At 39.3% G+C, this 15858-nt stretch overlaps 1 protein-coding gene across 2 annotated transcripts in view; it reads left to right on the top strand.

The window, feature by feature from the left end:
* Positions 1-15858, top strand: part of LOC128699017 (uncharacterized) — a 125530-nt gene that overhangs the window by 86132 nt on the left and 23540 nt on the right. For both annotated transcript variants that reach the window (XM_070096877.1, XM_070096878.1), the window contains 3 exons: positions 10587-10714; positions 10942-11063; positions 12934-13111. In XM_070096877.1, coding sequence (XP_069952978.1) covers positions 10587-10714; positions 10942-11063; positions 12934-13111 — 428 coding nt within the window. The remainder of the gene's footprint in view (positions 1-10586; positions 10715-10941; positions 11064-12933; positions 13112-15858) is intronic.

A 15858-nucleotide genomic window follows, 5' to 3' on the forward strand; every position in this document is an offset into this window, starting at 1 on the left:
ATATATAAATATATATATATATATATATATATATATATATATATATATATATATATATATATATATATATATATATATATATATATATATATGTGCAAAACAACCACTCTGAAAGAATAGAGAAATTCCAAGCGCTTTCGTGACTACTCACATTATCATAGTTCCTTGATAATGTGAGTAGTCACGAAAGCGCTTGGAATTTCTCTATTCTTTCAGAATGGTTGTTTTGCATATTTTGAAATCACCTGTTTACTGTGATCTTATTGCATATAGTATATATATATATATATATATATATATTTTTTTTTTTATTATCACACCGGCCGATTCCCACCAAGGCAGGGTGGCCCGAAAAAGAAAAACTTTCACCATCATTCACTCCATCACTGTCTTGCCAGAAGGGTGCTTTACACTACAGTTTTTAAACTGCAACATTAACACCCCTCCTTCAGAGTGCAGGCACTGTACTTCCCATCTCCAGGACTCAAGTCCGGCCTGCCGGTTTCCCTGAATCCCTTCATAAATGTTACTTTGCTCACACTCCAACAGCACGTCAAGTATTAAAAACCATTTGTCTCCATTCACTCCTATCAAACACGCTCACGCATGCCTGCTGGAAGTCCAAGCCCCTCGCACACAAAACCTCCTTTACCCCCTCCCTCCAACCCTTCCTAGGCCGACCCCTACCCCGCCTTCCTTCCACTACAGACTGATACACTCTTGAAGTCATTCTGTTTCGCTCCATTCTCTCTACATGTCCGAACCACCTCAACAACCCTTCCTCAGCCCTCTGGACAACAGTTTTGGTAATCCCGCACCTCCTCCTAACTTCCAAACTACGAATTCTCTGCATTATATTCACACCACACATTGCCCTCAGACATGACATCTCCACTGCCTCCAGCCTTCTCCTCGCTGCAACATTCATCACCCACGCTTCACACCCATATAAGAGCGTTGGTAAAACTATACTCTCATACATTCCCCTCTTTGCCTCCAAGGACAAAGTTCTTTGTCTCCACAGACTCCTAAGTGCACCACTCACTCTTTTTCCCTCATCAATTCTATGATTCACCTCATCTTTCATAGACCCATCCGCTGACACGTCTACTCCCAAATATCTGAATACGTTCACCTCCTCCATACTCTCTCCCTCCAATCTGATATTCAATCTTTCATCACCTAATCTTTTTGTTATCCTCATAACCTTACTCTTTCCTGTATTCACCTTTAATTTTCTTCTTTTGCACACCCTACCAAATTCATCCACCAATCTCTGCAACTTCTCTTCAGAATCTCCCAAGAGCACAGTGTCATCAGCAAAGAGCAGCTGTGACAACTCCCACTTTGTGTGTGATTCTTTATCTTTTAACTCCACGCCTCTTGCCAAGACCCTCGCATTTACTTCTCTTACAACCCCATCTATAAATATATTAAACAACCACGGTGACATCACACATCCTTGTCTAAGGCCTACTTTTACTGGGAAAAAATTTCCCTCTTTCCTACATACTCTAACTTGAGCCTCACTATCCTCGTAAAAACTCTTCACTGCTTTCAATAACCTACCTCCTACACCATACACTTGACACATCTGCCACATTGCCCCCCTATCCACCCTGTCATACGCCTTTTCCAAATCCATAAATGCCACAAAGACCTCTTTAGCCTTATCTAAATACTGTTCACTTATATGTTTCACTGTAAACACCTGGTCCACACACCCCCTACCTTTCCTAAAGCCTCCTTGTTCATCTGCTATCCTATTCTCCGTCTTACTCTTAATTCTTTCAATTATAACTCTACCATACACTTTACCAGGTACACTCAACAGACTTATCCCCCTATAATTTTTGCACTCTCTTTTATCCCCTTTGCCTTTATACAAAGGAACTATGCATGCTCTCTGCCAATCCCTAGGTACCTTACCCTCTTCCTTACATTTATTAAATAATTGCACCAACCACTCCAAAACTATATCCCCACCTGCTTTTAACATTTCTATCTTTATCCCATCAATCCCGGCTGCCTTACCCCCTTTCATTTTACCTACTGCCTCACGAACTTCCCCCACACTCACAACTGGCTCTTCCTCACTCCTACAAGATGTTATTCCTCCTTGCCCTATACACGAAATCACAGCTTCCCTATCTTCATCAACATTTAACAATTCCTCAAAATATTCCTTCCATCTTCCCAATACCTCTAACTCTCCATTTAATAACTCTCCTCTCCTATTTTTAACTGACAAATCCATTTGTTCTCTAGGCTTTCTTAACTTGTTAATCTCACTCCAAAACTTTTTCTTATTTTCAACAAAATTTGTTGATAACATCTCACCCACTCTCTCATTTGCTCTCTTTTTACATTGCTTCACCACTCTCTTAACTTCTCTCTTTTTCTCCATATACTCTTCCCTCCTTGCATCACTTCTACTTTGTAAAAACTTCTCATATGCTAACTTTTTCTCCCTTACTACTCTCTTTACATCATCATTCCACCAATCGCTCCTCTTCCCTCCTGCACCCACTTTCCTGTAACCACAAACTTCTGCTGAACACTCTAACACTACATTTTTAAACCTACCCCATACCTCTTCGACCCCATTGCCTATGCTCTCATTAGCCCATCTATCCTCCAATAGCTGTTTATATCTTACCCTAACTGCCTCCTCTTTTAGTTTATAAACCTTCACCTCTCTCTTCCCTGATGCTTCTATTCTCCTTGTATCCCATCTACCTTTTACTCTCAGTGTAGCTACAACTAGAAAGTGATCTGATATATCTGTGGCCCCTCTATAAACATGTACATCCTGAAGTCTACTCAACAGTCTTTTATCTACCAATACATAATCCAACAAACTACTGTCATTTCGCCCTACATCATATCGTGTATACTTATTTATCCTCTTTTTCTTAAAATATGTATTACCTATAACTAAACCCCTTTCTATACAAAGTTCAATCAAAGGGCTCCCATTATCATTTACACCTGGCACCCCAAACTTACCTACCACACCCTCTCTAAAAGTTTCTCCTACTTCAGCATTCAAGTCCCCTACCACAATTACTCTCTCACTTGGTTCAAAGGCTCCTATACATTCACTTAACATCTCCCAAAATCTCTCTCTCTCCTCTGCATTCCTCTCTTCTCCAGGTGCATACACGCTCATTATGACCCACTTCTCGCATCCAACCTTTACTTTAATCCACATAATTCTTGAATTTACACATTCATATTCTCTTTTCTCCTTCCATAACTGATCATTTAACATTACTGCTACCCCTTCCTTTGCTCTAACTCTCTCAGATACTCCAGATTTAATCCCATTTATTTCCCCCCACTGAAACTCTCCTACCCCCTTCAGCTTTGTTTCGCTTAGGGCCAGGACATCCAACTTCTTTTCATTCATAACATCAGCAATCATCTGTTTCTTGTCATCCGCACTACATCCACGCACATTTAAGCAACCCAGTTTTATAAAGTTTTTCTTCTTCTCTTTTTTAGTAATTGTATACAGGAGAAGGGGTTACTAGCCCATTGCTCCCGGCATTTTAGTCGCCTCATACGACACGCATGGCTTACGGAGGAAAGATTCTTTTCCACTTCCCCATGGACAATAGAAGAAATAAAAAGGAACAAGAGCTATTTAGAAAAAGGAGAAAAACCTAGATGTATGTATATATATATATGCATGTGCGTGTCTGTGAAGTGTGACCAAAGTGTAAGTAGGAGTAGCAAGATATCCCTGTTATCTTAGCGTGTTTATGAGACAGAAAAAGAAACCAGCAATCCTACCATCATGCAAAACAGTTACAGGTTTTTGTTTCACAGTCATCTGGCAGGACGGTAGTACTTCCCTGGGTGGTTGCTGTCTACCAACCTACTATACATATATATATATACATATATATGTATATATATATATAATATATATTATAGGTGGTAGGTTGGTAGACAGCAACCGGCCAGGGAGGTACTACCGTCCTGCCAAGTGAGTGTAAAACGAAAGCCTGTAATTGTTTTACATGATGGTAGGATTGCTGGTGTCCATTTTTCTGTCTCATGAACATGCAAGATTTCAGGTATGTCTTGCTACTTCTACTTACACTTAGGTAACACTACACATACATGTACAAACATATATATACACACCCCTCTGGGTTTTCTTCTATTTTGTTTCTAGTTCTTGTTCTTGTTTATTTCCTCTTATTTCCATGGGGAAGTGGAACAGAATTCTTCCTCCGTAAGCCATGCGTGTTGTAAGAGGCGACTAAAATCCGTCAGCAAGGGGCTAGTAACCCCTTCTGCTGTATATATTACTAAATGTAAAAGGAGAAACTTTGTTTTTCCTTTTGGGCCACCCCGCCTCGGTGGGATACGGCCGGTGTGTTGAAAGAAAGAAAAGATATATATATATATATATATATATATATATATATATATATATATATATATAATATATATATATATATATATATATATATATATAATGTAGTGTAAAGCACCCTTCTAGCAAGACAGTGATGGAGTGAATGATGAAAGTTTTTCTTTTTCGGGCCACCCTGCCTTGGTGGGAATCGGCCAGTGTGATAATAAAATAAAATATATATATATATATATATATATATATATATATATATATATTATATATATATATATATATATGTATATATGTATATATATATATATATGTATATATGTATATATATGTATATATGTATATATGTATATATGTATATATGTATATATATATATATATATGTATATATATATATATATATGTATATATGTATATATATATGTATATATGTATATATATATATATATATGTATATATATATATATATATATATATATATATATATATATATACATACATATACACACACACACAATACACACACACACACACACATACAGATGGAGCTTACTCTACTACTAAACCTGTTCTTGATTTGGGTCCCAAAGGGAGTGTCCTTGGCCCACTTCTCTTCTTTACATCAATGATCTACCAAACTCCTTAAACCGATATTATTTGCAGATGACACTACTTATGTCTTCTCTCAACCAAATCTAACCATACTAACACACACTGTAAATGCTGAATTACTAAAGATATCTACTTGGATGACTACCAACAAACTTGCTCTCAATATAGATAAAATCTGCTTCATGCTATTTGGAAACGGCTTCAAATGTATAGCTAAACGTTATGATAAATGGTTCACCCATTTCTAGACACATACAGGGCAAATTTCTATGTCTTAACCTAGACAATGGTCTCAAATTCCAGACACACATACAGCAAATATCCAAGAAAGTCTCCAAAACAGTAGGCATCCTTTCAAAGCACAAAACATACTCAACCCCTGCCAATTTGGATTCAGGAAAAATAAAAGCACTAATGATGCAATCATAAAAATGCTAGATCTGCTTTACACAGCATTGGAAAATAAGGAATATCCATTAAGAATTTTTGTTGACCTAAGAAAAGCTTTTGACACAGTAGACCACGGCATCCTACTCCACAAACTTGACCATTATGGTATAAGAGGCCATGCGCTTGCATATTTCAAATCTTACCTTACTAATAGGTATCAGTATGTCACCATTAAAGACACAGCATCAACAACATGGCCACTTGATACTGGAGTTCCGCAGAGAAGTGTCCTTGGTCCTCTGCTCTTCCTCATATACATAATGATCTTCCAAACGTATCTCAACACCTGAACCCCATTCTCTTTGCTGACGACACGACTTACGTCATCTCTCACCCTAATCTTGCCACCCTCAACACCATTGTTAACGAGGAGCTGATCAAAATATCGACTTGGATGACAGCCAATAAACTTACGCTTAACACTGACAAAACCTACTACATTATGTTTGGTTGCGCAAATTAACATTAAGATCGACAACACTCTAATTGCCAGACATAATGAGGGCAAATTCCTAGGCCTATACCTCGACAACAACCTGAATTTCAGCACCCATATCCAACACATAACCAAAAAAGTATCCAAAACGGTTTGGATCCTCTCCAAGATACGATACTACGTGCCACAAACTGCCCTTCTCACACTATACCATTCACTTGTATATCCATACCTCACCTATGCTATCTGTGCTTGGGGTTCAACTGCGGCAACACACCTAAAGCCAATAATAACCCAACAAAAAGCCGCAGCAAGAATAATCACTAAATCCCATCCCTGGCAACACACCCCACCACTCTTCATAGATCTAAACTTACTCCCTGTTCAGTACATCCACACTTACTACTGTGCAATCTACATCTACAGGACCTTAAATTCCAATATTAATCTTGACCTAAAATGCTTTCTTGATAGTTGTGACAGAACCCAGAGGCATAACACCAGACACAAACATCTCTATGACATTCCCCGTGTCCGACTAATCCTTTACAAAAATTCAATGTATGTCAAAGGCCCTAAAATCTGGAACACCCTACCTGAAAACTCTAGAACTGCAGACACATTCATCACCTTCAAAACTACCATTAGAAAACATCTTATCTCCCTGATACACCCTGTCAACTAATTACACGAATACCACCTGGTGGTTCACACTTACACTCACTCACCCATTTGACCATAAACAGAAATCTCAATCTCAATCTTAAAATAATGAATCCTAACTAGTCATAAGTTGGCCTGTGATACTCCAATACTGAAACTATGTATTGTGCCAAAACAAAAGCATTCACATTGCTAAACTCACAAACTAGTATTTAGTCACTTACCTCATAATTTGTAATATTTTAAATTTAAGATCTAATCTAAGTCTGCCCGAAATGCCTAGCCATGCTAGGTGTTCTAGTGGTACACTCTGTAATTATTTTACTACATATAAACCACACAATAACCAAATTCTGTAAACTCAGCATTGTAATCCCTATAGAGAATAAACTTTGAATTTGTATTTGAAAAAGATATAATACTACATACCCCAGTCAGCTTTTCTTGCTCTGTACCAATCTCTCATTTACCCTTACCTTACCTATGGTATTTGTGCATGGGGCTCTACCACAGCAGATCACCTGAAACCTTTAATAACCCAACAAAAAGCTGCAGTCCGATTGATAACTAACTCCAGCACTTGACAGCATACTCCATCGCTTTTCAAGAGTCTTAACTTGCTTAATATACAAAACATCCACACTTATTATTATGCCTACTACATACACAGAACACTACACTCAAATATAAACCCTCCTCTCAAACTACTCCTAAATGACTATAACAGAACACACCGCTATAATACAAGACACAAATCACTCTTCGATATCCCTCAAGTCCATCTTTCCCTATGCAAAAATACTATGCACATAAAGGGCCTGAAGTACTGGAATTCATTGCCAGAACACACTAAAGGACCCCTGCCTGCATATCATTTTAAGGCTCTGCTTAGAAATCACCTCATCACCCAAAATTACACAAACCATACTCAGTACCTACCAGTTACTCAAATGCTATTCAAATAAACTTCAAAATAATTTAAGAATGCTCAAATTAACCTTAATTCAACTTCATTACTATATATTGTTCTAAGGATTGCTCAGCCAAAAACTCATTACTTCAAAATTAGATGCTTAAATTTCATTGTATTAAATAATACTAAATTTTAATAATTTCATATTGCAATTGTTCTAAATTGTACCAGATTGTAATAACTTCATATTGTAAGTTGTTTTTAAATTGTTACATTGTAATATTTCCACACAGTCTGTAGTGGAAGGAAGGCGGGGTAGGGGTCGGCCTAGGAAAGGTTGGAGGGAGGGGGTAAAGGAGGTTTTGTGTGCGAGGGGCTTGGATTTCCAGCAGGCATGTGTGAGCATGTTTGATAGGAGTGAATGGAGACAAATGGTTTTTAATACTTGACGTGCTGTTGGAGTGTGAGCAAAGTAACATTTATGAAGGGGTTCAGGGAAACCGGCAGGCCGGACTTGAGTCCTGGAGATGGGAAGTACAGTACCTGCACTCTGAAGGAGGGGTGTTAATGTTGCAGTTTAAAAACTGTAGTGTAAAGCACCCTTCTGGCAAGACAGTGATGGAGTGAATGATGGTGAAAGTTTTTTCTTTTTCGGGCCACCCTGCCTTGGTGGGAATTGGCCAGTGTGATAATAATTAAATAAATAAATAATTAAACATTGTAAACTATGCATGGAAATAGACTCCTTATAATATGTCAGTCACACATTGTAAGCTTTGCAAAGAAATAAAAATTTGAAATTGAATTTGAATATACAGTGGGACCTCTACTAACAAGTGCATCCACATGCGAGTTTTTCCAGATACGAGCAGTCGATCGGTCAATTTTTTGCTTCCAGATACGAGGGAAATTTTCAGATGTGAGAGGCCTCGAGGGAGGTTCCTTGATGCTGGTGAGGGGCTCTTGCTCCTGATCTAGGGAAGTGGATCTCAGTTGTTTGTTGTACTATCTTATTGAAACATGGGCAATGTATGATGGAAAGATGCTTCTTAATGTACACCAAAAATGAAAGAAATTGGACCATAAATAAGAGTTCACTTCTCAGCCATTAGCCACCCCTTAGCGGTATTTTTCGTATGTTTTTTATGGTTGTATTAGCGTTTTTTTTTGGTCTCATTTGATAGAATGGAAAATATATTACAGAAATAGATATGATTTTGATTGGTTTCACGATGAAGAGTACCCTTGAAATTGAGCTCAAAGTAGCAGAAATATTCAGTTCTTTGGCGATGTTCAAGGGTAAACAAATGATGTCACCTCCATTCCTATATGCAGTCATGAATAGGTTGACATTATTTATACAATTATTACAATAATTCAGTAGTCTGCATAACAGCAAATCTTCTATTTTTTGTGCGAATAAAAATTCCAAATTATTTATATTGTAATAATAATAATAATATATACATGTATGTATAATAATAATATAATATATAATAATAATAATAATACATGTATAATAATGTACAATATAATAATAATTATAATAATAGATAGCTTCGAAAGGCTGTCACTAGATGGCAGTGAATACCACAACAGTGCTTGAGCGGTTGTGGCTGCCGCCACTTGGCACATAATGACATATTTTATTCATTCTAGAGTATATATCAGGTTTCTATGTTATTTATATTGTTTACTATGTCATATTAGATGAATTGTGATAGATAACCCATAGAGTTGATATATTAGCGAAATATTCAAGCTAACAGAGGGAAAATTCTTAGGAATCCACCTTGATAATAGACTCAAATTTCATACACATATACAACAAATTTCTAAGAAAATTTCCAAGACTGTAGGCATACTATCGAAGATACGGTACTATGCTCCACAGTCAGCCCTCCTGACCCTATATCACTCTCTTATTTACCCCTATCTCACCTATGGAATTTGTGCATGGGGCTCAACAACAAGTAACCATCTCAGACCACTAATTACCCAACAAAAGGCTGCAGTTAGAATGATAACAAATTCTCACTATAGGCAGCACACTCCACCAATATTCAATACACTAAACCTCCTCACCATACAAAACATCCATACTTACTACTGCACCTATTACATACATAGAACACTTAACTCTGATATTAACCCTCCCCTCAAACATCTCCTTGCCAACCTCAACAGAACACATGACCATAACACAAGGCACAGATCACTCTTTGATGTTCCTCGTGTCCATCTCACACTATGTAAAAACTCAATGCACATAAAAGGCCCTAAAATCTGGAACTCATTACCTGTAAATATAAAAGAAACACTACCTGTTTATAAATTCAAGTCTCTTCTCAAAGATCACTTACTCACCCAAAACCAAATAAATACTGAATAACTGAACCTTATAAATTGTATATCTTAAATGTTTCTCACAATTATATCACATAAATGTTAAACCTAAAACCCAATCTAACTTTATTATTTTTTAAATACACTACCTAACAGAATACTCCATTCTACTGAATGTACAACAATGCATACAAGCATATGACCTGTCTTTGTAATACTCACTTGTGCTTTATAGTAACCTGTTTACATTAATGTTTTATCACTGATTTCATCATTGCTTAGTTAATCTTAAGTTAATTTTAAGCCAGCCCGTAATGCTATGCATAGTATAAGTGGCTTTGGCATACTGCTCTTACCTGTATTTCTTGTACCTCTGTATGTGTGCTCAAATTTTTAAATAAATAAATAAATAAATTATTTTGTCCTGTCTCCAGACAAACTCTCATCCGCTGATGCCGCCACATGTGTAATGACATATTTTATTTATTCTAGAGTATATATCAGGTTAGTATATTATTTATATTGTTTATTATGTCATATTAGATGAATTATGATATGAAGTATCTTGTCGTGCCTTCTGACAGCTGGAATGGATTAATCTGGATTTGCAAACGAGCAAATCCAGATGCAAGCAAGGTCACGGAATGGATTAAACTCATATGTAGAGGTCTCCACCACTGTCTCTCCTCTCCAGCCATTCACCACTGTCAGACTCCATGCCTGTCAGCCTTCTCTCCCTCAGCACTCTCTCCACAACTGTTAATGTTTCTTTTACACCTGCTCAGGGCTGAGCTACTATCAGCACAGCTACCAAGTACAAGATGATCAGCTATGGATCGAAGCAGATATCTGGATAGCAGACCACCCAAATGCCACTAACGGAGCCACCATTAACATACACTTTGCTATAAAGGTGAGAGAACTGGAAGGAAAATGTCAGAATCAATAAACTATTCTACACAAGTCATTCACTGGTGACAGGCTTTAAACCTAAATAATTAATTATATTACATATTGCATAGTCATTGCAGATTTATACAAGTAAAATATACAAAAAAAATTCTTAACATATTTCCAAACTTTAATGCATTTATTTCCAGTTCCTTGTTCCAATGTGAGTAATATTTTTTCCCCTTACAGGCTGCCGATAAGATTTTCGTCATCACTGTGCCTCTGACTCTGGATAAGACAGCAACACAAGTAATGAGCGTTGTCACTAATATCTTCTTGACAGACAACACAACCACCCTCTTTTCACAAGGGTAAGCTGGCGTCTGCGCTGCTGTGGTCTTACGAGGAGAGTCTTTTTGGATTTCATCACTCCCAAAATATTTTCTCTTTCATTTTAATCTTTCTTTTTAAGTGTTGGAGTAGTGTTAATGTGGAGGGGTGTTAACATGGAGGTGGTGTTAGCATGGAGGGGGTGTTAGCATGGAGGGGGTGTTAGCATGGAGGGGGTGTTAGCATGGAGGGGGTGTTAGCATGGAGGGGTTTTTGCATGGAGGGGGTGTTAGCATGGAAAGGTGCTAGCATGGAAGGGTGCTAATGTGATGGGGTGTTAATGTGAAGGAGGTGATAATATGGTTGAGTGTATAGAGAAGTGTGTATGGTGGAATATTAACATACGAGTGTCAGTGGGGTAAACTATCACTGGTTGGTGTGTCTGATCACCAACATATAACCTGACAGCTTTCCAAAGCCAAGCTAAAAACTGAAGCTGTATAATTTAACTTAATTCTTATCCAAACTTCCATAGCCCAGCCCACATTTATTTAATATTTTCAGCATCAAATATATTTTGAACTCATGGAGATAAAGCAACAGTGATATGCAGGGCCGGATTAAGAAGTCTCTGGGCCCTAGGCTATTCAGATTGGCGGGGCCCCTTTGAATTACGGGTAAGCGAAGCGACCCCTTCCAGCTTGGGGGTGTGGGGGGGGGGGGTCGGTGTGAGCCTGTTTAAGGTCTAATTAAATGCATTCTGGCTATTTAGATTAAATTTAATAGGGAAAGTACATCAAGACAACCAAAACCATTTACCAACAGCCATTATAACTATCTTGTTAAATCATGCATTTTAAAGAGAATAAACTCAAGACAGCATAGTATTACTAGATTAGGCTATTAAAGTAGTGACATCATGTACCTATTATATTCAGCATAACCACTACAGCACTATTATTCCCTTTATAAATCACTGACCATTATTATCATCATTGCATCATGCATAAGACTATCAAATCATATAAACTACAGAAAATTGGAGAGGAATCTCCCATACTCACCCATTAGTGGGAAAACACAGCTGTTCTGATGTAAACAAAGGTGTGTTGAGTGTTGCCATCTATGGTTAGGTTTATTTATTTTTATTTTATTTTATTTCATTGTTTATTTTTGTTTTGATTAATTTTTAAAAATCAATTTTACTCTCCAAACACTTGAACTTTTTAGGTAGGGACCCTTTGCACTTGCACCATGTGAGCAGTCTTGGATGAGCCCCTGAACCCCTTGGACCGCGGGGCCCCCAAATGCGCGGGGCCCTTGGCAAATGCCTAGTTTGCCTATGCGGTAATCCGGCCCTGGTGATATGACAAAATCATTGTTGCTTTAAAAGCTTGACTGCCTATCCTCTGATTACTGAAAGGTCTCTCACCAATCACTGTGGATGAATCTTTATAAGTCAGACTAATGCATTACATCTTTCATACAATCATGTCTTGATTTTTCATAATATATTCATGAAGTGCAAAAACTCGTGTGTTGTCATGCTAAGTCACTTACAACAAAGTAATCTTGGAAAAATATCAAAGTAACTTCAGTTAAATATTACTTACAGCAAAGTAACCTCGGTTAAATGTCACTTTCAACAAAGTAATGTTAATGAAATGTTTTACTCGGGTAAATTCTAAGCATTTGAGCAAAATGTTCTCTAATGTATAATAAAGATATTAAACTAACTAAACTAAACTAACAAAGCCTTACTTTCAGAGTCATTTCTTTCCTGCATATCAGTTTTGAATATTACAATATAATAAAGTGGAGGTTCGATCCTCCTTCCAATAATAGTGATAAAGAAACATTACTCTTGAAACTAGCCTTTCCTTCATTCACGTCTCAATCTTCATTCAACAGGGAGCGGGTGGAGCTGACCTTACAAGCATATCACGTTGTGAACGTTTCCACTCTTGAAGCCAATACAGCTGCGGTGAGGATACTCATGCCTAAGTACCTCGGCTTCGTTCCTGGGCTAGACTCTTGTACGGGTAACATTACAGGAAACCTCACCACTTCAGGGTATATTGACTATGAGGTATGGAGAGAGTGAGAGAGAGTGTATGTATGTATTGTACCAGTCATGGTATTGTGCCTTTTTGTTATTTACTGATTGCTCTCTGTTCACCAGGCGATGTGTGAGCTGTACTCACCTAATTGTACTCGCCTGATTGTGGTTGCAGGGGTTGAGACTCAGCTCCTGGCCCTGCATCTTAACTGACCGCTACTGGGTCCTCCGTCTCCCTGCTCCATGAGCTTTATTATACCTTGTCTTAAAACTGTGTATAGTTCCTGCCTCCACTGCATCGCTTGCCAAACTGTTCCATTTCCTAACAACTCTGTGGCTGAAGAAATACTTCCTAACATCCCTTTGACTCATCTGAGTCTTCAGCTTCCAATTGTGATCCCTTGTTTCTGTGTCCTATCTCTGGAACATCCTGTCTCTGTCCACCTTATCTATTCCACGCAGTGTTTTGTATGTCGTTATCATGTCTCCCCTGACCCTGCTGTCCTTCAGTTTTGTCAGACTGATTTCCCTTAACCTTTCTTCATAGGACATTCCCCTTAGCTCTAGAACCAGCCTTGTTGCAAACCTTTGCACTTTCTCTAATTTTCTTGATGTGTTTGACCAGGTGTGGGTTCCAAATTGGTGCTGCGTACTCCAGTATGGGCCTGACGTACACAGTGTATAAAGTCTTGAACGATTCCTTACTGAGGTACCGGAACGCTATTCTCAGGTTTGCCAGGCGCTCATATGCTGCAGCAGTTATCTAGTTAATGTGTGCTTCTGGCGATGTACTCGGTATTGTAATCACTCCTAGATCTTTCTCCTCAAGTGAGGTTTGCAGTCTTCAGCCTCCTAGCCTATACTCTGTCTGCAGTCTTCTTTGACCTTCTCCAATCTTCATGACTTTGCATTTGGCGGGGTTAAATTCTAGGAGCCAGTTGCTGGACCACGCATCCAGCCTGTCCAGGTCTCTTTGTAGACCTGTCTGGTCTGCATCTGATTTAATTCTCCTCATTAACTTCACATCATCTGCAAACAGGGACACTTCTGAGTCTATCCCTTCTGTCATGTCATTCACATATACCAAGAATAGCACTGGTCCCAGGACTGACCCCTGTGAGATGCCGCTCGTAACCAGCGCCCACTGTGATACCTCATCATGGACCATGACTGACTGTTGCCTCCTTGTTAGGTATTCTCTGATCCATTGCAGTGCCCTTCCTGTTATATGTGCCTGTTCCTCTAGCTTCTGTAGTAATCTCTTGTGAGGAACTGTGTTGAAGGCCTTCTTGCAGTCCAAGAAAATGCAATCAACCCACCCCTCCCTCTCATTTCTTACTTCAATTACCTTGTCATAAAACTCTAGTAGGTTTGTGACACAGGATTTGCCTTCCATGAATCCGTGCTGGCTGTTGTTTATAATCTTGTTCCACTCCTCAATTACTGGGAGCACTTGAGGTTCCTGAACCTGTATTCCCTGGAACGCAGGCGGGAGAGATACATGATTATATGCACCTGGAAAATCCTAGAGGGGCTAGTACCGAACTTGCACACGAAAATCACTCACTACGAAAGCAAAAGACTTGGCAGACAATGCAACATCCCCCCAATGAAAAGCAGGGGTGTCACTAGCACGTTAAGAGACCATACAATAAGTGTCAGGGGCCCAAGACTGTTCAACTGCCTCCCAGCATGCATAAGGGGGATTACCAACAGACCCCTGGCAGTCTTCAAGCTGGCATTGAACAAGCACCTAAAGTCGATACCTGACCAGCCAGGCTGTGGCTAGTATGTTGGTTTGCATGCAGCCAGCAGTAACAGCCTGGTTGACCAGGCTCTGATCCACCAGGAGGCCTGGTCACAGACCGGGCCGTGGGGGCGTTGACCCCTGGAACTCTCCAGGTAAACTCCAGGTGCTCCACCGCTCTCGTCCTGATAATCTTCTCCATGACTTTGCATACTGTACACGCCAGTGACACTGGTCTATAATTTAGTGCTTCATTTCTGTCTCCTTTCTTAAAGTTGGGGACTACATTTGCCTTCTTCCATACTTCAAGTAGTTGCCCAGTTTTAAGGGAAGTGTTGAAGATTTTGGTTAGTGGCACACGTAGTGTCTCTGCTCCCTCTCTAAGGACCCACGGAGAGATGTCCAGTCCCACCACCTTTGAGGTATCAAGGTCACTTAGGAGCTTCTACGCTTCCTCCTCAGTTGTATGTAATTCATCCAACACTTGTTGGTATATCCCTTGCTGATGTACCCCACTGTTTTGTCTTCCCAGTGTCCCTTCAACCTCCACTGTAAATACTTCCTGAAATCTCATGTTGAGCTCCTCACATACTTCTTGGTTGTTTCTTGTGAGCTCCCCACCTTTCCTCAGCCTGATTACTTGGTTCTTGACTGTTGTCTTCCTCCTGATGTGGCTGTAAAGCAGTTTCAGGTCATACTTAACTTTCGATGCTCTGTCGTTTTCATACTGCCGCTCCGCCTCCCTCTTTATTTGTGCATACACATTTCTGGATCGCCAACTGGAGTTTACCTGGAGAGAGTTCTGGGGGTCAACGCCCCCACGGCCCGGTCTGTGACCAGGCCTCCTGGTGGATCAGAGCCTGATCAACCACACTGTTACTGCTGGCTGCACGCAAACCAACATACGAGCACAGCCCGGCTGGTCAGGAACCGGCTTTAGGTGCTTGTCCAGTGCCAGCTTGAAGACTGCCAGGGGTCTGTTGGTAATTCCCTTTATGTATGCTGGGAGGCAGTTGAACAGTCTCAGGCC

The sequence above is a fragment of the Cherax quadricarinatus genome, chromosome 55, assembly GCF_038502225.1.
Source record: "Cherax quadricarinatus isolate ZL_2023a chromosome 55, ASM3850222v1, whole genome shotgun sequence".
In the NCBI taxonomy this organism is placed as follows: domain Eukaryota; kingdom Metazoa; phylum Arthropoda; class Malacostraca; order Decapoda; family Parastacidae; genus Cherax; species Cherax quadricarinatus.